The 22,194-nt window shown below is 51.4% G+C and overlaps 9 protein-coding genes across 9 annotated transcripts; 3 read left to right on the top strand and 6 right to left on the bottom strand.

The window, feature by feature from the left end:
- Positions 1-998: 998 nt before the first annotated feature.
- Positions 999-1,720, bottom strand: MRS44_004105 (uncharacterized protein; the record flags this gene model as incomplete). Its single annotated transcript, XM_065622056.1, has 2 exons — positions 999-1,311; positions 1,371-1,720. The coding sequence occupies 2 exons, from the start codon at positions 1,718-1,720 to the stop codon at positions 999-1,001; spliced, it is 663 nt and encodes a 220-aa protein (XP_065478128.1).
- Positions 1,721-2,144: 424 nt separating this feature from the next.
- Positions 2,145-3,203, top strand: MRS44_004104 (uncharacterized protein; the record flags this gene model as incomplete). Its single annotated transcript, XM_046282726.2, has 1 exon — positions 2,145-3,203. One exon carries the CDS (start codon positions 2,145-2,147, stop codon positions 3,201-3,203), a length of 1,059 nt encoding a protein of 352 aa, XP_046125564.2.
- Positions 3,204-3,621: 418 nt separating this feature from the next.
- On the bottom strand, positions 3,622-4,038 carry MRS44_004103 (uncharacterized protein; the record flags this gene model as incomplete). The annotated part of the gene is made up of 1 exon (XM_046277663.2): positions 3,622-4,038. The coding sequence occupies one exon, from the start codon at positions 4,036-4,038 to the stop codon at positions 3,622-3,624; it is 417 nt and encodes a 138-aa protein (XP_046125563.2).
- A 551-nt stretch (positions 4,039-4,589) lies between these two features.
- On the top strand, positions 4,590-6,526 carry MRS44_004102 (uncharacterized protein; the record flags this gene model as incomplete). The annotated part of the gene is made up of 7 exons (XM_046272362.2): positions 4,590-4,789; positions 4,854-5,013; positions 5,061-5,283; positions 5,334-5,625; positions 5,681-5,865; positions 5,923-5,981; positions 6,041-6,526. The coding sequence occupies 7 exons, from the start codon at positions 4,590-4,592 to the stop codon at positions 6,524-6,526; spliced, it is 1,605 nt and encodes a 534-aa protein (XP_046125562.2).
- Positions 6,527-7,063: 537 nt separating this feature from the next.
- Positions 7,064-8,845, bottom strand: MRS44_004101 (uncharacterized protein; the record flags this gene model as incomplete). The annotated part of the gene is made up of 5 exons (XM_046271658.2): positions 7,064-7,378; positions 7,434-8,284; positions 8,342-8,488; positions 8,542-8,610; positions 8,659-8,845. The coding sequence occupies 5 exons, from the start codon at positions 8,843-8,845 to the stop codon at positions 7,064-7,066; spliced, it is 1,569 nt and encodes a 522-aa protein (XP_046125561.2).
- A 1,072-nt stretch (positions 8,846-9,917) lies between these two features.
- On the bottom strand, positions 9,918-12,014 carry MRS44_004100 (uncharacterized protein; the record flags this gene model as incomplete). The annotated part of the gene is made up of 4 exons (XM_065622055.1): positions 9,918-10,753; positions 10,810-11,454; positions 11,502-11,566; positions 11,620-12,014. The coding sequence occupies 4 exons, from the start codon at positions 12,012-12,014 to the stop codon at positions 9,918-9,920; spliced, it is 1,941 nt and encodes a 646-aa protein (XP_065478127.1).
- A 1,300-nt stretch (positions 12,015-13,314) lies between these two features.
- Positions 13,315-16,899, top strand: MRS44_004099 (uncharacterized protein; the record flags this gene model as incomplete). Its single annotated transcript, XM_046282725.2, has 10 exons — positions 13,315-13,367; positions 13,446-13,685; positions 13,747-14,045; positions 14,095-14,251; positions 14,506-14,557; positions 14,803-15,541; positions 15,603-15,910; positions 15,957-16,093; positions 16,152-16,791; positions 16,852-16,899. 10 exons carry the CDS (start codon positions 13,315-13,317, stop codon positions 16,897-16,899), a joined length of 2,673 nt encoding a protein of 890 aa, XP_046125559.2.
- A 195-nt stretch (positions 16,900-17,094) lies between these two features.
- MRS44_004098 (uncharacterized protein) lies at positions 17,095-19,275 on the bottom strand (the record flags this gene model as incomplete). The annotated part of the gene is made up of 4 exons (XM_065622054.1): positions 17,095-17,648; positions 17,720-18,257; positions 18,441-19,220; positions 19,273-19,275. The coding sequence occupies 4 exons, from the start codon at positions 19,273-19,275 to the stop codon at positions 17,095-17,097; spliced, it is 1,875 nt and encodes a 624-aa protein (XP_065478126.1).
- A 1,830-nt stretch (positions 19,276-21,105) lies between these two features.
- Positions 21,106-21,995, bottom strand: MRS44_004097 (uncharacterized protein; the record flags this gene model as incomplete). Its single annotated transcript, XM_046279733.2, has 3 exons — positions 21,106-21,662; positions 21,716-21,862; positions 21,920-21,995. 3 exons carry the CDS (start codon positions 21,993-21,995, stop codon positions 21,106-21,108), a joined length of 780 nt encoding a protein of 259 aa, XP_046125556.1.
- Positions 21,996-22,194: the final 199 nt, after the last annotated feature.

The raw sequence follows: 22,194 nt of genomic DNA, 5'->3' as shown, positions 1-22,194 counted from the left end.
AACCATACAGGCAATGGCACAGTACTGAGCCATATGCCCGAATGACATGAGGCTATTCGAGTTGGCGGGGAACCCTGTCAAGATCCCACAATGACAACACCCCAAGAGTCGTGCATGCAAACCCCGCGATTTAAGCCATTCAGAATGAGAGATTTGAGGAGGTTTCCCTCTGTCAACTGCCCCAGTGGGTTCGTTTTCCTTGTCAGGAAGCTTAACCCGCACATGGCATTACTGTAACGGGCAACCCCTTGAACGTCTAGTCCCTAAGTTTGCGATATAGATATGGGGCGATGAAGGACTAATGAGGATTTCAGTACTTCTCTTTGGATCATCTGGCAGTACGACAATAGGAACACCCACCATATCCTCCAAAACTCGACAGCTGCTTGGCTCCGTCGCATTAATAAGACACCATGTCTGAAGGAATAAATGGTTCAGGTCAGCACCCAACGTTTTTTATGCTTCCTCTGTTTACTAAGAAGATATTCTAGACTTAAAAGATCCCAAATATCCGTCAGGCTCAAGCAATGCATCTCTTTCGCGTCAAGATACTGAGCCCAATGTTGGCAAGCAGTCTGGTGCGAGTAGATTCTCCGGGCTCGGTCGGTCGATCCTGTCTTCGTTTTTCGCCATAGCAAGCGCAAGAGCGTCAAAGGTCATGTAATATGGTTCGAAGGAGTAGCTGGTTATACTAAGATCTTATTGCCTATAAATTTGGCTCTTGTGGTCTTGTAATTCTCTCTTAAGTCGCCAGACTTCGCATGACAGCAGTCGGTCACGAACCTAGTCTTTGAAAAGAGCCTTTGCATATAACGACACTGGAGAAAGACAAGGCGACGTCAAAGCCCTGACAGTCCTTCAGCAAGCCATTGGCAAAGGGTCAACCAGCACTGTGTTGCAGGGGGCATCCATTAACATTGCAAGTAAAGACAGGTAGCAGGCGCAGCTACACCTGTAGCCGTCTATTTTTGTATGATGTACTATTCTAATGATGCCTTCTAATCATCCAAGGGCTCGACCTTCTTGATAACCTTGGCTGGAACTCCCACCGCGACTGAATAGTCAGGAATATCCTTGGACACAACAGCTCCAGCGCCGATGGTGCATCCCTTGCCAATTGTCACACCGGGCAGGACTGTGACATTGGCTCCAAGCCAGCAGTCGTTGCCAATCGTGATGGGCTCGGCGTATTCGATGTTGTCCCGTCGGGATTGAAGGCTCGTTTCGTGTGTGGCCGTGATCAGGCTGACGCCGTTGCCGAAGAAGACTTGGTCGCCAATCGTGACATGAGCACAGTCGAGGATAACGGTGCTGGACGGACGCCTCAGATTAGTATTTGTGCTCTTTCAGCAGAGCGTCAGTCGACTTACTTGAAGTTAGCATAGAATCTGTCGCCAACGGTAATGTTGCATCCGTAATCCACTTGCAGACTGGGCTCGACGTAGACATCGGCACCAACCTTACCAAAAATCTCCTTAATCATAGCGACCTTCGTCTCGGTGACCTGTGCAGCCGTGGCACTTTCATCTGGCACGTATGTGTTGAACTTTTGCGCAAGCCGTCGAGCGTGGTTTCTGGCCTCGAGCAGCTCAGGCGCCTCGCAGCTGTAGAGCATGCTCGATACCATCTTCTCGTAGTCATCGCACCATGGGATGTGCGAGAGGGTCTTGGAGAAGGCGATGGCCTCTTGGTTCTTCTCGGTGCGGACAGGGGGGACCATGTTGGTGGCGGGGGATTAGACGGGGAGGAAGGATAGATGGAAAGATGTTAGATGAAGATTTCTTTTTCGTGGATGATTGATGTCAAGATTGTGATCTGTACTGCGCTATGTAGGGGGTTGGGCATGTAAGCAAGGCACCTATCAGAAGGGAGGATCTTGGCGGCGTGGATCGAAACGGCAGTCCCTGCAGTTCCCCTCATTCCAAGGACACTAATCCAGCGGCTGGTTGAACTTCCTATCAAGGTTAGAGTGGTTTGGTAGACTGCCAGACTCGGCATCGTCATCGTTTTGACGTTTCAAGGAGACAGGGGGTTGGAGATGGGGGTCATCCAGACGACGTGGATAAGTAACCAGTTGTTGGTATCGTGAACTGCGAAAGATACTTCACATTGCATCATCCATCAATTGCAGCACAAACATCAACATGGACAAGAAAACTCCAGAAGAGCGAGATCCGATACTACAGGCTGCCATCGATCAGCGACCGTTCCCGGGCTTCCCGTTTGAGCCAGAGAACCGAGGGGATAGGCGACGACATCTCGACGGCGTGAGCTACCTACTCCCAGCGCCTAGACCGATACCAGAGGTAATCGAAGGCGAACTCTTCGTCAAGGCTCGAGATGGTTACCAGATCAAGACCAAGTTCTACAGGTCTGCATCCGGTGGCGAGGAGAAGATGCCGCTAGTGATATTATTCCACGAGGGTGGATGGGTCATGGGTGACTCGACGGATGAAGACTCCAACGCCAGAGTGTTTGCCAGGGATCTCGGCTGCGTCGTTCTAAACCCGGAATACAGACTGGCACCAGAGTTTGTATTTCCTACTGGCGTCCTGGACTGCTGGGATGTGCTGAAATGGGCCGCCAAAGCTCCTCTCGGCGCGGAGCCGAGCAAGGGATTCATTGTCGGTGGCTCATCCGCGGGGGCCAACATCACTGCCGTTCTGGCCCACCTCGCCATGAAAGAGAACCTCCAGCCCCCTATCACTGGTCAATGGCTCTGCGTGCCTTATCTTCTGCCCCCCGAACTGGTCCCTGCGCGGTATCGAGACTCTTACAATAGCATGTGGACCAACCGCGTCGACCCTGTACTTCCTCCACTGCTTGATGGACCAAGCGATAAGACAATCGGTTTCATCTCCACGATGCTCAAGGCAGATGTTCATTCGCCACTGTTCTCCCCTTTTGCCGAAGAGTGGTATCCCGGTCCCGAGGGTGCACCAAGACCCCTCAAGGCCTTCTTCCAGGTAGCCGGACTTGATCCTCTGCGGGACCATGCACTTGTGTATCAGAGGGTCTTGGAGGAAGAGTGGCATGTCCCCACTCGGCTGAATCTTTACGAGAGGCATGGTCACATGTTTTGGACCAACTGGCCACAGATTGAGAGGAGCAAGGACTACTGGAAGGATATGGTTGATGGGATGAGATGGCTGCTGGATGATGAGAGTTCATCTCGATCAGGGTGTCTTTTGAAGAAAGCTTGAATCGAGGTGTTTGTAACTGATAAGGTAAACAAAGCATTGAATAAATAACTGCATCAAGCATATTCGCCAAGTGAAGATCTATCCGGAGATTCGAACTGCAACCGAAATCGGTGCTACTTTCGTCTCGCTGTTTCCAACAATTCGTGCTATACCCAAGCCAAAATAACACCATAGACCCTGTCGGGAAGCCTGTCGACGGATGTCAAGTCCAAGTTACGAAGCGAGCTCCCCTTGACAAGGGCTGAACTACCTGGTCGGGCAGTTATCCCATGGTGCGAATGCAGATCATCAATCAAGCGAGGGCCAAGTTGTCAAAGTTTTGATATCTTGCATGTATTCCAATATCTTGGCTCGGCTCTCCAAGATAATACACGGGCTAATCATTCAACTCCTCATCTTCCCTTAGCCCACGGTCCGTCTACTCCAACAGCATAGCCTCAGCCTGCAACTCGAGGTGCATACCTGGCACAGCTAGTTCAGCCACTCCAATAGTTACCCAAGTTGGGCGATGCCCCGGAACCCTGCTCCTCCAAACCTCCATCATCGTCTCTTCCACCTTCATGTCGATGAGAAACGCCGTGAACTTGTGAACAGCAGCCAGACCCTGTAAGACCCCTGCGGATTTCAATGCTACCTCCACACAATCGAAGCAGGCGTTAACTTCATCATGCAGAGACGAAGTGATGAGCTGACAGGTTTTGAGGTCGAATCCTGGTTGACCCGCGGTTGTGACGAGGGATCCGGACAAGGGGATCTTGGCGGCGTGAGAACATCCCGAGGCGTAGAAGAGGTCTCCAAGCGGACCGGGCGTTTGGGAAAAGGTAACCAGCGGCATTTTTTCCAAGAATGGCAAGGGTTCGAAGCCAAATGAGATAACAGGTTGTGGTTGGATGCTGGTGTTGTGCGTGACGTTGGTCTGCAGCCTGTTGGAAGCAATCTGCCCTCAAGATATAGCCCGTAGTGAACCATTTAGATAAGGCTAAACCTGCTAGCCTTGAGGCATGGCCTGGGTGACCTTCTGCATCGGGTGGCCCGGCCAGACCGGCCATGATATCCAGAATGCGGGGAGAGATAGGCTAACGAGCCGCCACCGGCATCCATCACAAGATCGTGGGGTAAACGACCCCCGGACGAACTTGACTCAACCATGATCCTGGTCCTTGCAACGTGAAGAGAGTGGCTGGAGTGGAAAGCCCGCAGATAAGCCTCTATCAAGTTTCTACTTGGCTACCTAGGTACGCGAAGCACGCCGAGCGTAGCCCGACCTACGAGAATAAAAGAAGGGCAACCTCGCCTTCTCGAGCCAGGTTTGTCATTCGACGAGTCAAGCTTTGTAAACAGGGCCGACCACATTAATAGACGATCCTCTCAATAACAACCAACATAATGGAGACTATGGATTCCGACAGAACCGACACTAAGCACAGGGAGCTGAAGAGGACTAGCAGCAACAATCAGGGGGAGACCATTCTGATCCCCGACCACCATGGAGATGACCTAGACAATGCCATTCTGCGAGCCCAGGGCCATGAGGCTGCGCTCCCTCGATCCTTTTCCTGGGGAGGAGCCATCGGCTTGGGATACAGGTGCGATAGGATGAACTCGGATCTGCTCTAGTGTCTCTATGGCTAACAATTGTGTGATTTCCAGTATCACCAACTCCTGGATGTCTTACACCAGCTGCTTCGGAGTCACACTCGCAGCTGGAGGTCCCCAGGCCGTTGTATTTGCCGTCATCGTGGCGGGCTTCATCCAGTGGACCGTCACCCTTGGACTGTCTGAGCTCGCCTCGGCCTTTCCCTCGTCCGGTGTAGGTTTTCCATTCCCTCCCATTCGTTTCAGTGCTAACCGAAGCAGGGCCAATATCACTTCACCTACATCCTCGCACCCGAGAAGCACAGAAACTTTGCTGCCTTTTCCGTAGGCACGCTCAATGTCGTTGGATGGTGGATCGTGACTTGTTCCGGTATTTCCCTGGGCACTGTCTCCACCATGGGTCTCGTCTCGTGGTGGAACCCCAGCTTCCAAGCGACCCAGTGGCAGATTTATCTGCTCTTTGACCTTGGAATCATCATTACAAGTGAGTTGTGCCAATGACCCTTTGAATTCTCGTGCTGACGCGGGTCCTAGTGATTCCCATCTTCATCGTCCCCAACAGGCACATGGGCAAGATGACGCAGTTCGCCCTACATCTGTCCATTGTTGGCTGTATCATTGTATTTGTGTCCATCCTCGCCATGTGCGACTACTTCCAGCCTGGACACACCATCACCGAGACGGGTGGCAACAGAACTGGCTGGCCTTCTGGAATTGCCTGGATTTTGGGAATTGGAAACGCCCTGTATGCCTACGGTGGAACAGACGCAGTCATTCACATTGCCGAAGAAGTCACACACCCTGGAAAGCGTCTTCCTCAAGTTATGTAGGCTCTGAACCCTTCATTGGCAAGATCTCTTAAGCTAATTCTGACAACAAAGGAACGTGACGATGCTCATCGGCATCGTCACCACCGTGCCTGTGGCGATTGCCTATATGTTTACCATCAAGGATATGGATGCCGTTCTCAACTCGCCACTGCCGAGCATGGAGCTGTACTACCAAGCCACTGGTAGTAAGGTCATGGCTACCTTTCTGCAGGCCTGGACCATTGCCGTCTACTACTGTGAGTCTGCTCAACTTGTTGATCGAGTGCTAAATAATCTAACAATTTCATCTCCAGCTGCCCTGCCGAGTCAGTGGATCACCTGTGGCAGAATGACGTGGGCATTTGCTCGTGACGTGAGTTGCTTATTCTAGATCTTACGAATTGTCTAATTCTCTCGCTGACACTCATGTAGAAGGGCCTGCCTTACCACGAGTATTGGACAGAAATCAACAAACGCTTCCAGCTACCTCTCAGAGCGACCATCCTGTCGGCCTGCTTCTGCACCATCTACGGACTGCTGTACATTGCCTCCACAGCGGCCTTCAACTCGATCATCACGACGGCAGTTCTCGCCCTGAACATCACATACTGTGTACCCCAGGGCATATGTGCCACCTACGGTAGGTCGCGTCTTCCCAAGAGATACCTGAATCTCGGAAACTGGGGCTACATCCCCAACTTCTTTGCCCCTCTGTGGGTGACAATCATTGGCACTTTCTTCTGTTTTCCAGGAGCATTGCCCGTCGAGGCTGGCTCGATGAACTACACTTCAGTTGTGCTGTTCATCCTTTTGCTTTTGATTTTGGGTCTGTGGTGGGTTCAGAGGCGTACTTTTGAAGGACCGAATATTGACTGGGATACCCTCAATGCTCTCAATACCGTGGAGGACGAAGAGTAGACTTGATAGGGGGACCTGGAGACTTGGAAAGCAAGGTCTTGATGACAAGGGCCACTATGTAAAGTTGGAGGCACCAAGTAAGGATATGAAAGAATGAACTCTTGGCCTTACAATATTGAAGGTGATAACTTGGCCGGAGGAAGCCATCAGCCACAATAGTAAAAGACACAGTAAAGTAACAACTATGCCGGTCTTCTGATGGTTAATTTACAGTTGCTGCAAAGGTTCCTAGACATTCACTCCATGAGATAGAAAATACATGCGCAATCTTGTGGTCTCGAGATTTTTCATCATCACTCTGCAGCAAGGTCCCCAAGGCAATAGCTGCGCCCCTACCTCTGGATGATAAATTGATATATCTTGTCACTAGAAAGTATCAGATAAAGACAAAGAAGACGAGGAGTAACATTCTAACGACACGGATACCACTGCTAAGGAATTCTTACTCGAAATTAGGTTCGTCGCAAAAGTAAACTCGTTTTCAAAGGTTGCAAGAAGCTAGCTTCCAACTCGCTGGTCGACATGAATGTCGCAGAACTAAATGTCTCTTTTATTATACACAAATTCTCGTATTCTCTCCGACTCTGTTATACCCTCCCACAGGCTTTGGAGCTGACTGAGCGTTCTCGCCGAGATAGGGCCAAGGCTAGAGAGCACGGCCTTGGCGTTCAAGTGACCCTGCTCGATGGCTCCGTCGATAAAGGCTCTCCATCCGTGAGCCCAGTCGGCAGAAGCAAATCGGACGTTTCCGTGAGGGCTCTGAAGCTCTTCCTGGAAGCGGCTCATGTAGCCGGGAGCCCACCAGGCTGGTCCCCCCTGGGAGTAAGGGTCGGTGTTCCAGTTGTGGAAGATCTAAGAATCCAAAGTTAGCAGGCATGTTACATATCAATTCAACACTCCAACATACCATCTTCTCAACCTTCATGGGATGGAGCTTCTGGAAAGCCTCAATAGTTTGCTCAGGACACTTCTCAGCAACATAACCCGTGGCACGCTCATCGGTGCCAAAGGCAACAATGTGCGCGTTTCCGTTGTTCAGTACGCCATCTCCATAGCCGTACATGAGAATGTTGGGGAATGACATACCGTTCCAAGAGGCGAGACCAGATCCCTTGACCTCGGCGTGGATCTTGTTCATGAAGTTGACATGACCGATGTTGACTGCCTCCTGTCGAAGAGGGGACAGAGGGGGTTCAAACCTGATGTGACGGAGCACGTTGAGCGGGATGGTCGAGATGACCTGGGAAGCACGGAATCGCTCGCCGCTTGGCTTAGCGACCTCTACCTGCTGGCCCCAGTCCGAGATAGATGCTACCTCGGTAGAGAAGGCGTAGTCAAGACCGTCGTTGACTGCCTCGTCAAACATGCGCTTGGCCAGGACCGACTGGCCCTCTCGAAGCTTATACAAAAGCCAGACATCTTCAAAGTTGTCCGAAGAGTGCGCAGCCAAAGCATGCGAGCGGATCATATCCCAAAGACTCGAGTTATCGAGGTTACCGCCCGAGATGTGCAGGATCAGAGACAGAAGGAGGGCTGACTCTTCCTCGGTGAGTTGGTCCTTGATCTGTTCGAAGCGCTCTCTGCACGACATGGCGTCGACGCGCTCAATATCCCCTCTCTTGACCATGAAGTTTCCCAGCTGCTGATGAGGCAGGGGGCAGATCTTGCGGCATCCGGCACCGTCTATGTTGACGAAGAGGTTCCATGCCTTGGCCTGGAGCTTTCCGGCCTCTTCGTGGGTAAGCTTGTGAGCATGACCTACAACGCTGGTCAGTGCTAAATATTCAGGGGCGGCCATATATTAGGAAGACTTACCGGTCAGGTTCATGGTGTAGTAGTTGTTCTCATACATGCCTTGTCTGGTGGTGACAAGATCTCGATCCATGTCGTAGCGCTGCATCTCCCTAAAGAGATTGGGTTGGAAGTGAGACACCCATGTGCCTCCCATCTCATACGTGTAGCCTAGCAGTTGAAGTAAGCTCAGGAGCAGTACAGATATCATGGATTCTTCATACCATCTTTCTCAATACTGTAGGTTCGTCCTCCAATGCGATCCCGTGCCTCAATCAGAAGAACCTTTCTCTCTGTGCATCACGTCAGTCCCTATTCAGAATATGTTGAGAAACACTTACTGGCCAGAGTCAAGTCTCTTGCTGCAGTAAGACCAGCAAACCCAGCGCCAATGACGATGCAGTCGTAGACCCCACGGCTGTTGCGGATCGATGTGGGAGGTTGAATGACGCCTTTACAAGGCAACGAGCCCTGGACGACACCAGACTCAGCGGTCCAAACGTAACCCTCAGAAGTGTTTGGGATCATTTTGAGCGTAAAGAAGGTGCGATAATGACTAAACAAGTTGCTGTATCTTTTTGAGTCGTATCTCTGCTAGCTTTGGTCTCCCTAGAGGATTACTGTCGTTCATCAGCTGCATCTTTTAGTCTCGAATCGCCTCCTCTTGAACCTTCATCCCAGGGGGCGAGTCAGGGTGGGTCCTGAAGGTATTTCCTCAATAGGCAGTCCACCCAGTTCCCAGAGTCTTACGACAAATGACTGTCCGAGTGAGAATCGTCACATTTGGGAAACCCACTAATGTACCCGCCGACAAGAAGCGGTAGCAAGAAGTGGTGGCTTTAGACTTTAGTCGGCGGCTGGGCCAGGTCTCCAGGGATACGAGATGACCCTTCGGCCCGGAGGGAGGAGACGATGCTACTGCCGATGGCTCCGGGGCTCGCAGGCTCCTTCGAAGCGGGTCAGCGGATGATTGTTTCGGCTTGATTGTTCGGTTATCTTTTATTCTGTTTGGTAACAAATTCAGCAATGGCCCATGTTCCTGCCCGTTCGCTATATTTTGATCCATCTGAATGGCCATCTCATCATGACATGCTTCCCAGTCCGAAGCAATGGCTCAGCCGAACTGAACGGGAGTCGTGATACGCTATCTTTCTTCAGCCCAACTATCGTGATAAAGATAAATGTGGTCACCTAGCCGGTGATTAATTGCTGGACCTTGGTTGATCATGTCCTCCCTGTCAATGTTGTAGCTAGAATGGCCTCTTCTCCAGAGTCAATAGAAGACGTAGAATACACTCGTATATGCATCTTGAGGATACCAGATAACACATAGGACGAGATCTTCTATGAATTTACGTTCTCCCCATCGTGCAGACCATCATGATCATATCCAATTCACAAGGTCATTAGCATCAGGAGACGCAATTATACAACAGGCCAAAGGTCAAGCGCATACCTCGTCATTTTAGCGAATCGAATATAATCTAAGCGACAGTTTATTCAATCTTCATGGCTACAATACAGTTTCCATCCTCGTCTGCTCTTTAACCTTGGTCTACTATTCTTTACATGCGACGCTCAAAACACCATCCATCTAGGCTCACAGCCGGCTAGACGTCGCAGGTCCATCACAGCAGCTAGGCACAAGAACCGACTTGTTAGCCTTCTGGTTCGACCTAGGAACATCGTTGCTAGGGTTCATGGTAAAGAAGCTCGTCGGTCGCAGCTCAACCTTGATCATCTCCATGGGCATGACGGGGAAATCCTCAGGTCGAGGGTTGTGCGTGAGACCAAAGGAGTGCCAGAGCACCACATCTGTGTCTTTGACGTTCTCGTCGCGCTTGGCCCATACTGCGAGTCCAGAGTCGGCGGCGCTCTGGTTGGTGAACTCTCCTGCGGCGTAGAGCTCGCCATCTTGATACTTTGTCACCCAGATGGGCTTACTACCGAAGAGGGCTCGCTTTGCGCCTGGGGCGTGGGGACGCATGAGCATCATCTGAGAGGGATGGGCGTGGAGCTTGTAGCCCGCTGGCTTTCCCGAGATGGGGTTGATGGAGGAAGGGTTGATCATCTTGTAGACTCTCGACTTGTTGACGTCCAGATCGTAGCCTCCGGGTCTCTCAATATCTGTGATCTTCGCATAGTAGCCAACGCCGTAAGGGTCCAGCACGGGATCGTCGGATGTGCGCTCGGAATCTTCGTATGCAATGGTGTTGGAGAAGCCATCGATGGCTGGGTCGATGCGGAGGTTGAAGAGATGCTGGTGGTATGCGGCACCCACGCCGTCGGCTACGCGGGTCATCCAGGGCAGCTTGACTCCGTCATTGACGGGCATCGTCGAGACGATACCAGTTGCCCGGACTTCGCAGTGAATGTTGGCGGCTTGGTCGAGGGTCCACATCAGGATGTACTCGTAGTTGGACACGGTAGCGGTGCCTGAAGAACTTATGTTAGTGCTCGAATGAAGCCGCCAAGGTTCAATGCCAACTTACATTGAATAACCAGGCGTCGATCACGGACGACAGAGGATGTGGCATTGCGGTAGTTGGTGTGCTTCCAGCCAATGCCGTTGTCAATCTCGTGCATGCAGATGACATTCTTCATCTTGACCGTCTCTCCCTTGGCATTGACACGGAAACCATCAAAGTAGCGGATAACACCCAAGCAGTCGCAACCCAGAGTCAGACAATTAGAAGTCATTCCCAAGCCGATATCGCCCAGATCAAACGCCTGCTTGCGGATGTAAGGCTGTCGAGGGTCGGCATAAGGGACAGTCATCTCGCTCAGGGAGAGACGGTACAGGACGTTTCGACCATCGTAGGTGACGTTGTGCAGGAAAGGACCCTCTCGGACGTTCCACCCGAGACGGAATCGCCACTTCTGCCACTCAACAAGGTGTCCGTCGACACTGAACGAAGGGCCCTCAGGCTGCTGAACCTGAAGGGGCTTCAGGTCCTGTCGCAGGCCACCCTGCTCCAGAAGAGCGGTGCTGTACTCTACAGCCTTTCGAGGGATCCATGCTTGTGTGTCGACGCGCTCGTCGTCGTGGTTCAGGGGGAGTCGGTCGATGCGGACAAGTTCCTTTGTGTTGGAGTCGAAGACGGGGAGAATGGTAGGGGAATCGAGTAGTGGTTGGCCTCGGGGTCGTCGGAGAGGGCGGCGTACATGTAGCATTGGATGAGACGGCGGTCGCTCTTGATGCTGTCGTCGTCGGTGCCGTATCCCCAGGGGTCGTTCAACACGCGTGCACTATACCAGGTTAGTCACGTGCAGGTGTCAGTTGGGGGCTAAGGGATGCTTACTTGGGAGGAAGCTTGAGCTTCTCAATCTCGGCCAAGACAACGGGGTGAACATTGCAAACCTCCTCAATCTCGATCTGCTCATCCGCATCCGCAGGGCCCTGGATACCCTCAAGGATCTGATCAACCTCGACAGTGTTGGTAGTAATGTTGACAACACCACGGTGGAACTTGTGATCGTCAAGGGTGTGAAAGTAGACATAAGCCTTCCTGTTGGGAGGAGTAGGCAAAAGATCGCCCAACCTCTCAGCCTCAAGGTAGGGGATGAAGTCTTGCTTCCGGGGCTCATCGAGGGTGATGACCTTGAATCGGATCTTGCTCCTCTGAGAGTGGTTCAGAATCTTGACGACCTGCGCGATCTCATCGGCGTGCAGGGGGTCGAGAGGGTGTCGGGCCATTGTTGACTCGTGGGGGTGTAAAGAGACTTTGCAATTGTGTTTCTTGCGGGCAGTGAGACTTGTCTTGCTGCTGCTGCTCTATATTTAAGATGTTGACTGATGATGAGATATGGAAACAATTGAACTTCTCGGACCTCTCACGATATATATTCTACAGCTCCCAGCACATCCAGCTCAGTGTTCGCAGCCCGCCGGTCCACGCTAATACCACATTCAGCAGTTGAAGCAGTTGACCTTTCCGATGCTCCAATCATTACCGTCCATCAATTCTGCGGGGGAGTCAATCGCGGGGATGGGAGATCCAGCCCCTCATGGTCTACATCTTATCAGGAACTAGAGACTCGAGCATGTGGCAAATCATGACAAGTGGAGGATGCGACATGGGCGAGGCTGGGTTTGCTTTTCGAGTAAAATGCAATCTTTTGACCATGAGGGGAAAATCGGCCAGCTAGTCTCCACCCGCTTCGCCTCGCTTGTCACAGCTTGACACTTGAAGTGGCATGTTTGTATTCGTGCCTGGCCGAGCTGCTTCATGAGATACCAAGGTTTGTGAATAACCTTCTTTGTTTTGCAGATAACGCCAGTGTGTTTATTCTGGGCGCATATGTGGCTTATCTCAAGTTTGTTGGCTGTGGACGACTCTGGGAGTATGCGACTGAGTTCTGCTGTTCCGTGGCCACTTCATGCTCGTCCCATGTTCAATTCCTAATGCCCAGATAAAGCAATTGAATGACCAAAAAGAAAACTACAGCTATGTCTTATAGAATGTGCTTCAATTTAAACTATGAAAGAGCACCAGAGCAACTAGATGTCATGGATGTCAATGGTGTCGTGGCAGCAAGCTACCCTAGAGCAAAGCAGGACTTACCCCGTGTCATGGGACTGACTCTATCGCCACCGTATCAGGGTGTCGTCGTACAGACCATCAGCGGCACGCTTGTGTTTCTGGAGCGTCATTGATAGAGATAAAAGTTATCTCATGACTCTTCTCCAAATCTAAGTAACCAAACCTCAAGGTCGCAGCCGAGATGCCACCCTCCCTCCAAGTGGGACTAGACGTTTTTCTGTAGGCTTTACCCAAAAAGGCAGTTCAACCAGCCAATCGCGTACTCTAGCATCCCTGTTCATTCCACGATGGGGAATTGGGGATGCGGCTCAGATGCCGAGCATCATTAATTATTAAACAAACGATGGATGCCGACTCTCATCATGCCTGATAGCTTAGCTTGAGCATCGGTAAAGATCCTATCTACCAACATCCACTGTACTCCAAGGCTGCGAGTAAGATACTTTCGACAAGATGAGCAATCTGCCACTGCAAGGAAAGGCCGCCATTGTCACTGGATCCTCCAGGTATGTGTGCTGTTTTTACAACACCATTCCAACACCGAGAAGAAGAAATACTAATAGATGATTTGTATCCAATTGTAGAGGCATCGGTGCTGGCATCGCATTAGATCTCGCCCGGAAAGGAGCCAACGTCCTAGTCCATTACACGAGCCCGAACAGCGTTGCCGCGGCCGAAGCCATCGCCAAACAAATCCGAGACTTGGGGAGGAAGTCGGCCATCTATAAGGCGGACCTTACAGATCTGGACCAACATCAGAACATTATCGATGCTGCGGTCAAAAATGTTAGTGAGAGTGGAAAGATTGAGATCTTGGTTCACAAGTGCGCTTGCTATTGCCCGTCAATGCCATACTGCGTTCACAGCGATACTGACGCGTAGTAGCGCCGCTGTTGGACGAGACGCCCTCTTGAAGGATACGACGGTCTATTTCTACAATGATCACGTCAACTGCAACATCCGAGGACTCTTCTTCCTGACCCAGAAAGCCCTCCCTCATCTAGCCCACGGCGGTCGCATCGTCATCGTCTCCTCGGTCGCAGCTCGACTTGGTGTCGAAACACAGGGTATCTACTCTGCTACCAAGGCAGCCGGAGAGGCCTTGGCGCGCGTCTGGGCTAAGGAGCTTGGACACGAGCACGGCATCACTGTCAACTGTGTCAATCCAGGTCCAGTCGCAACAGGTGAGTACCGAATCCATGTCTTGCCTTGTGTCAATGCTTACCTATTTAGATCAATGGCGCGCGAGTACGAACGAGTTTATCGAGGCTATGCAGCCGATCATCCAGTCGACCCCTGCGGCTCCAAGAGTTGGAGAGGTGGAGGATATTGCGCCTCTGGTTTCGTTTTTGTGTACTGAAGAGGCACGCTGGGTAACTGGATCTGTCTTGTCTGCGAATGGAGGGCTCTATAATTAAGAAATCCAAGACCAAAACTGAATTAAATACATTTCCTCAACTCGTCTTATCCATTGTGATGTGAATCTGTCACAGCGGGCGTTCTTCAACGGGGCCTGTATCTGTAGCATTCGTTAGCGAGTCACGCACCAAAAAATGACATGGCAGCCGCTATCTCGGTATCGCCACGCTAATCTCTAGCGTTAACTGTACCCCGCATCAGATTTTCCTACATATTGCACCCCAGACAAGGCCAAATCGGCCCCAGGCCCTTCATTCCGAAGCAACCACGCGAAGGCGTACGTAGTCATTACACAACAACAACACAACCATGCCCGGAGTTGCCGGTAAGTAACCCATCTTGCTTGATATATCCCTTGCGAATGGAAATTGATAAAGTCTTCATCAAAGGCCCTGCCTGTGCCACTTGTCGGAGAAAATGCAGGAAATGCGACCGCCAGAAGCCGGCTTGTGCCCAATGCACAAACAAGGTGAATACCTTCCGATCACAGCGACTCACTGCCTACTAACCGTCGTAACCAAGGGTGACAACTGTGAGGGATACCCCCTCAAGTTCTGTGGAGTCGCCAGCCGCGGAAAATTATCTGGCAAGCCTCACCCCTTTGCCGACACCTCCCCCAGGCCCACCAAGAAGAGACGCGTTCGGGCTCAATCCAACGCTGGAAGCACAGAGGCTGTTGCTCCGATCTCGACTCCCAGGGACATTAGGCTATCTCCCCCGGAGACAACCACAGTCACAGCCGTCTCCTCTCCTACCGGACCTACCCTCGCCATTTCCCCTGTAGGAGCCATCGTGGATCCCAACCACCTGGACCAGGATGCGACGATAACAGTCCCCGGAGGGGCAATTCTCCCCGAATCTCCCGAATTTGATTGGTCTAGTCGCGAGGCCTTCATGGAGATGGCTTCGATTCTGAGAGGGAGTGCGTTAGAGGACCAGATTACGGGTGTCAGCCCAGCAACGAGCGCACTTTCCCGCGACGATGAACTCCTACTCCCTCTAGATGCTATCTGCGGTACTACGGAAGCAGAGGGTCAGCGGATTCTGGTTGGAATGAACAAGTTTTCCTTGTCCAACAGTGGGAATGTACAGGAGGATGCAGTCGCTGCTTCACTGGCTGCTTCCTTTTCTAGGATTCCTTGGGCTTCCAGGATAGCAGCCGTCAAGTTCGATGCCCTGCCGAGTCTATCTTCCCCGTTAGATAAGACGCCTTTTCCTACAAATCTGGACCAAGATCGGGTGCAATTTCTACTACAATACTGTAAGGAGACGACCAAGGAGAATAGGAGAAAGAGGACTTTTCAATACTAACATCTGAGCAGTTGACGAAACCGTATGCCCAAAACTCGTCATCGACGGAGCAGCAGCCTGGTCCAACCCTTTCCAGCAATACCTCCTCCCAATGTCCCTCCAGTTCTCAGGCGTCCTATACGCCGTTCTGGGTCTCTCACTAGGCCATCTGTCTATCAACCACTGCGACAATCCCTTCAACGAGCAGGAATCACTGCAGTACCGATTTAGGGCGATCAGGCAGGTGATTGACTGGCTGGAAGGGCTGCAAGGCACCTCTACTGATCCCTGTCTCGTAGAAGCTGGGCTCGCCATAATACTAATCTTGTTGATACACGATGTGAGAATTATTCACTCTCTGTTGTACAAAACTCACATTTATGCAGGTCTGTGAAACTGGTGTTTCGGCAGGGGGCATTCATTTGAATGGGGTCACAAGCATCTGTCAACGACACTCGAAACTTCTTGAGAGGTCGATTCGCGATAGGCCATGCATGAAATTCTTATTTGGCGCTTTGTCATGGTAAGTCGAGGGAAGATTAGGTTTGAGGGGGAAACATCATCGCTCACTACCTGCCTAGGTTACACATGCTTCGCTGTGTCCCAAGGAGATATGAAGAATTACTCACCGACGGGGTTCAGGAACACGTCTTCCAGGAGATGTGCCCTAGGCTTTTTGAGTGCTTCTCAGGATGTCCGCTGGAACTCTTTCTGGCTTTCTCTCGTCTACTTAAACTCTCCAAAGATGAATCTTCAGCAGCCTCAGAGACCTCCCCCGACATGGAATCCATCCGGTCTATTCAACAATATCTCGCCACTTGGCGGAGAGATGCGAGCAGCGATGCAGCCCCTGAAGATGGCTCAGACCACCTCGCCAACGCCTTCCGGCACAGCTTCCTCCTCCACTCGCTGAGTTTCTCAGACAAGGATATGACCGCTGACAACCCCAAGATCCAAAGACACATCCAAGAGATCCTCAACGCGGTTTCTAAAGTCCCGACCGGCTTCAAAGGCTCATCAAGATTGCTCTGGCCACTGTTCATGGCTGGTACTGAGAGCTTGATGGCGTATCAGCAAGATTACGTGCTTCTTCGAGTCAAGTCCATCTTGAACGATACAGGGTTTCGAAATCTGGCATCTACAACTATCTTGGAGCATATTTGGAAGGAGCGTAGAAAAGGGGCGGAGAGCGGCAGGGACACGAAGCTATGGACGGACTATGTGAGTACACCTGGGTTTTCTGGCGACAAGTTTCATGAATCGTACTGACATGTTGAACAGCTATCAAAGAAAGACATCATGGAAACCCACGATTATCTGATCTTTTAGCTACTCCATCATTGTCAAGGGATGCAGATATTTGAGGGGTCGGATGACATGACGAGGGAGTGTTTACATCGTCTGACTTCATCGGGGCTTATCTTGCATTCATTGTCATGTGCATTTTCACACCTAGCTAGTCTACACTTTATTCTAAAATTCTCAGACCATTTGAAAGTCAGTAGCTCATGTTATCCTACCTCCCTATTCAATAGAAAAATCTTCGGGGTTGTTCTTCTGAGGTGTTTCCAAGCTGTCAAAGTCCATGCAGCCATGAACGAATGCATCCCCCACAAACTGTGCAACGCCGTTGCCCTTGTCAGAAAAACGAAGAATGAACAGTGGCGCTGCGCTGTGAAAACAGCAAACAGTGTCCCCTGGTTTCAAACTTGGTGGGCCGCGTCCTAGCCGTCCATCGCGAGTGCTAAAGAAAGAACGGCTCCGGAACCTGTGGAATGCTTGGAGGAGCCTTGCCTTGGGAGGGCTCCAGTCAAACCCTCCAATACCGCGGGATGGAGTCCGGACGCCTCGTAGTGCATACTCGTGCGCTCGTTCCCACAGCTCTGAACCATGCTCTTCATACCCGAACGGGTATCTACCGCCCAACAATGTACGTATATAGCCACGGGGTATCCCATCGTTCTCGTTTGTGACGCGCCTCGAAAGACTCAAACAAGTATTTTCCCACCGCTCTATCTCATCTTGAGACTCCGCCTGGGAACCGTTCGTCAGCCCGAGAGGCCCGAGGCCGTCCACAACTTCAGACACGATATCCAGTCGGAATCCCCGAATGCAAAGTAAATTGCCACTCCCTGATAAAGAAACGCACCGGGCAGGATGGTCTGGATTTCCCAATCTGGAGACACCTGCACTGAAGTCGTCGAGAAAGTATACATGCCATCGTGGGTCGGCCACTTGGAAAAGTCGGGACACCATTTTGGTAGCCTGGGATCCCGTTCCGGCGAGGGCGGAATCGATAGAATCCCAAGTGAAGGGACCCAGAGAAGAAGCTCTTTTGTAAAGTTGATATACGTGCTCCAATACTCTTGGCGGGCTTTTGGTCCGAGGTCAATGTGCTGCATGATTTGGTGTCGGAAGCTCCCCTCGAACAGACCGGCCACTGCCCAAATTCGATCCACTGGGTCTCGAACGGCGCGCAGCATCCCTTCGCTTAAAAGCCCTGGAATCATCTTTAAGTCCAAGGTCCCCTCTTTAGACTTGTAGTGCCTGTAAGCAAAGATTTCGGCCCAGGTCGCCGCAAGGTGACGTCCAAAGTAAGGCCCGAGTCTCCCATCGCAAACTTCTTCTGGCGACTGCAGAACACGCAAACCGCTCCCTCGGATACATTGTTGAATGTCTTCCAACGCCTGCAAGGGAATCCACCTAGTCCCACACATTATGATTGCATTCTGCGGAAGGATGGCCTCTTGGAGAATCCACAAGCGTGTTGACCAAGGATTGCTGAACAGAAACGAATAACTAGACCATACGGGCCCGTAATTGCTACTGTCGGGGTAGCCGTCAGGTAGAAAAATGTCTCCACGACTCACATAGCCTGACTTCATTCGCCGCGCGACGGCCGGCGCAACATCCATGAAGGTGTCCGCCATGTCTGATGGGCCCGACCAGATAATTGTCTGGGCAGCTCGAGAATAAATATCCGTCATCAGTGGTATGTGGGCCGCTTTCTCCTTGTCATCGTCTTGGCTTTTGCATATGGCATCTATCCAAAGTGGCCTTGCTGGCGGTGGTCGGTAAAGGTGTAAGGACTTGAGTGTCTTCTTTAAGCTTGGTGTAACCAGAACAGTCGTATCCTGATTACAGGTGATGGGCACTATGCGTCCTTCTGTTCCCCAGACGTATGAAAGAGCCTCGAAGCTCAATCCCCGATCAAACTTGAAAGGCTGGAGCCGGATCCCAATGTTGTCGTCATCCGCCGAGACGATCTCCAGAAGCCGAAGACTGCTACTGTCTAAGCGTTCGGGATAAGGGGAGCCACGGGGAAGGAACGGGAGTGCAAATTTCTCGTTCAAGGGTTTTGGAAATGATCCCACAGGTTCTTCGGGGTCTCCGACTAGTGGTCCAACCAGTAGTAACTCTTCAAGACTGGCGCTCAGCTGCCGCAGTTGTTCTTGAACCAACACTGTCCCTGTCTGCCCCTCTACCAAGGGAAGCACAGCCTCTAGCATTTCCTTCACGAGCACCTCAGCACGACTCTCACTACCCCAAGGTCGAATAGTCGATAGGTAAGAGTTGACCGATGGCGTGTCCTTATCAAGTTGAAGGTTCCGTAGTATGGTTCTTAGTCGCACAGCACTCTTGTTGCAGGACTGATGAAGCCGTGGGGCAATGTCGGTCCAGAACGGAGAGTCGTCTTCCTACCATGACATGATAGCCTCGAGACCATCCCTGAGGGCGGGAATTTTGTCGAGAACCTGGCACAGGGATTGGGGGAGCCTACTTGTGCCTTTTATACTCTCGTACGTTGCTATTGCGTCTTCCAAGATGGCATCCGTAACTTGAAGCAAAGATTTAATTTCAGACATGATCCATGAGCCTACTTAGGCTAAAGGACAAGATGCTTGCGGGAAGACGGTCTTGTGCAAGATGTTGTTGAGTGGACATTTCTCTTTTCACGGAGAAGAGAGAGTGTCGGCTGAAGTGGTAGTCGCTATAGGTATTAACAGAATTGTGAAGAGCGGGTTGGCAATCGCAGGTGTCGGTTTAATCGGTCCTGCTGAACAGGGGATGTTGTGCTTTTTAAAATCACTTGGCTCTTAAATGCGGTTGCGGCTGCATGTTTTGGGACCAACCCTACCAAAGCCGGATTAGGCAGCAATGCATGGAGATGAGAGACGCTGCCCTTGCAGATGTAAACAATACAGCGTCTTGGCCACCACAGTGACAGGTAGTTACGCTTCTCTTTTCTCAACGCAGGAGATACTACACCTCTTTGTGCTATAAGAGCAATGTTTCCCAACGTCAATACCGCAGTATTTGCCAATCCGGTAACATCCCGATCAGATTTGTGATTGCCTCCCTATTTTCCCTTAACCGGTGGGCTAGCACCTCAGCATCTACCCTGCCGTGTGTGGCCTATCACGGCCAACAGGGCAGAAGCCAGCGACTTGGTTGGAGTCGCTTCGCCGATGCGATAGCCACCTTTGCATGGCAACTTCAACTCGACGAACGCACTTTACAGGAATGGTTGTATTGGTGTAGGGCTAGGTGGGAAGTATCCTGGTAGGTGGTGGTTGGTAGATATCAGTTCTACCTCGACCCGATACGGGTGCACTTTTAAGGCATTCATGAGCCTTGGTACTATGCACAGTAAAGTTGGAGCCGAGGCAGGGTGGAACCGCGAAGCCAGGTGACATCAACCGCGCTGTTCCGAGTATATTCTTGTTATCAATGACCTCCGTCGGGCACAATATACAACAGAACACACTAATAAACACATGACAGCATCAAAGTCCAGTTTCAAAACACCGTAACCAAGATAAAATTGAGGTTCTGCAGCCATAGAAACTCAATAGTGGAAAGGCGAGTCTCACAGTGCAAGATGCCACCTTTCCTTTTCCCGTGAGAGGATATCTGGCTTCCTCCTCGTTCCGAGTACATCCCTCAGATACTCGTACATAACTACAGTATGCTCGTACCCGGAGTCACACAACCTTAGGTGGCACCCGCAGGCTTTACCAAGCGACCGCACAAATGCCGCAAACAAAACTCCGCACACAAACCCTGCAGGAGGCTTTCGGAGATGCGGAGAGATTAACGCGGTGGACGCACAAATCGCTCGGAGCCCCGCGGACCGCGTCGGCGTCGGGACAACAGTTGATGGAGTAAATGTCCGCAAATTTGATGGAGCCCCAGAATTGGGATGGGTTTCTGCGAGATTAAATAGAATGACGACAGAGGAAGGAGCCGTGAGTTACCCCTGGATCGTAGGCAAGAAGCTGGGTTTGGGCCGAGGCCCTGGAGTGAAGGAAAGGAGTGGATTTTCACCAACCAGCACTGGGTGGTTTCCTCATTAAAGATTTTCTACTTGAAAAACACAGAGAGCAGCCTGATAATATGCCCGTCCATCGAAGCCGCCGAGGGCTCGCTTCCCCCCTGCATAGGTACTGGACTTCCCTGGTAGGGCAGCTGTATCAGACCCATCCCCCATCTCCCATTTGCCTCGACTCGGGGTAAGATGCGAGCTTATAGGTTTTAGTCATGACTGACGGGTGATTGCTCATGGTTGTCAAAATTGAACAACGTCAAATCCAACAGGGCCGGATCAAATGTGGGAATAGGATCGGGATTGTTGGGCTGTTCGGTTTGTGGCGGATCACTCAAGAAATCAGCCAGGTAAGAAGAGTCCATTGGCAACAATGGATCATTGAAGGCCGACATGGAGAATTGCGTCTGTTCGTCTGGTACTGGCCCCAGAACTGAATCCAATGCCCTGAGCCAATCTGGTGATTGAGGTATCACGAGATGGGGACCATTGTCTGGTGGCGTTGCCCACGTGTCAGGGACAGCTTTGGAAGGTTGGTTACTCAGGTCAACATGGGTTAGTGCGGGATATGTGCCGTCGCTGTCGGGAATATCGTGAGGTATCGCCATGCTGGCCGTTGAGTCTGATAGAGTAGGGCTGAGGGCGATCCCGGGACTTCTCTGATTGGAGATGGCTGAAGGTGAAGATGTAGATGACCCGCAGTGCTTCTTCTGACCAGTCTTGTAGGCGCACGTGCAGTCGCCGCCCTCACAGCAGAGGCATCGCTCTGTGAAAACTTGATCAGCCGGGGTCTTGGATGAATGAAACACGGATACATACCTTGGCCGAACTGCTTGAGCGTGGCCTGACGAGAAGTCGAGCCGCATTTGCAATTGGTATGAACTGATCTTGAGGTTCGAAGAGTGCGACAGTGATTGCACTGCGATACCGGGCGGCCCTTTTTTCCGACTCTTTGAAGCGGGCGATCTGCACGCGTTAGCATCAACCATGCCCACCTTGAAGAGCCATAAATTATGAACTTACCCGTATGTTGGCACTGGGCGACACGGTGGCCGCGAATACAGCTCTCGCAGGCGTACTTTTCCCCGTTTGTGATCATGATGTTGATGTTTGATAATGAGTGAAGTCTGAGCTGAGCTGAGATGAGATCTGCTAGAAGAAAAAGGTGGGTCGGGGCCAGATTAATAATAAAAGTCAAAACGCCACACAAAGCAAGCGCCCTGTACTTTTGCCGCTATCGATAGAATAGTCGCTGATAATTTGTGTCACTTGCTTATTGCCAAGGGCCTAGAATTGAT

The sequence above is a fragment of the Fusarium solani genome (genome assembly GCF_023522795.1).
Source record: "Fusarium solani strain SB1 chromosome Unknown bctg00000002, whole genome shotgun sequence".
Taxonomy (NCBI): Eukaryota; Fungi; Ascomycota; class Sordariomycetes; order Hypocreales; family Nectriaceae; genus Fusarium; species Fusarium solani.
Note: the sequence above shows the minus strand (reverse complement) of the source record. Positions and strands in the feature narration are given on the sequence as shown.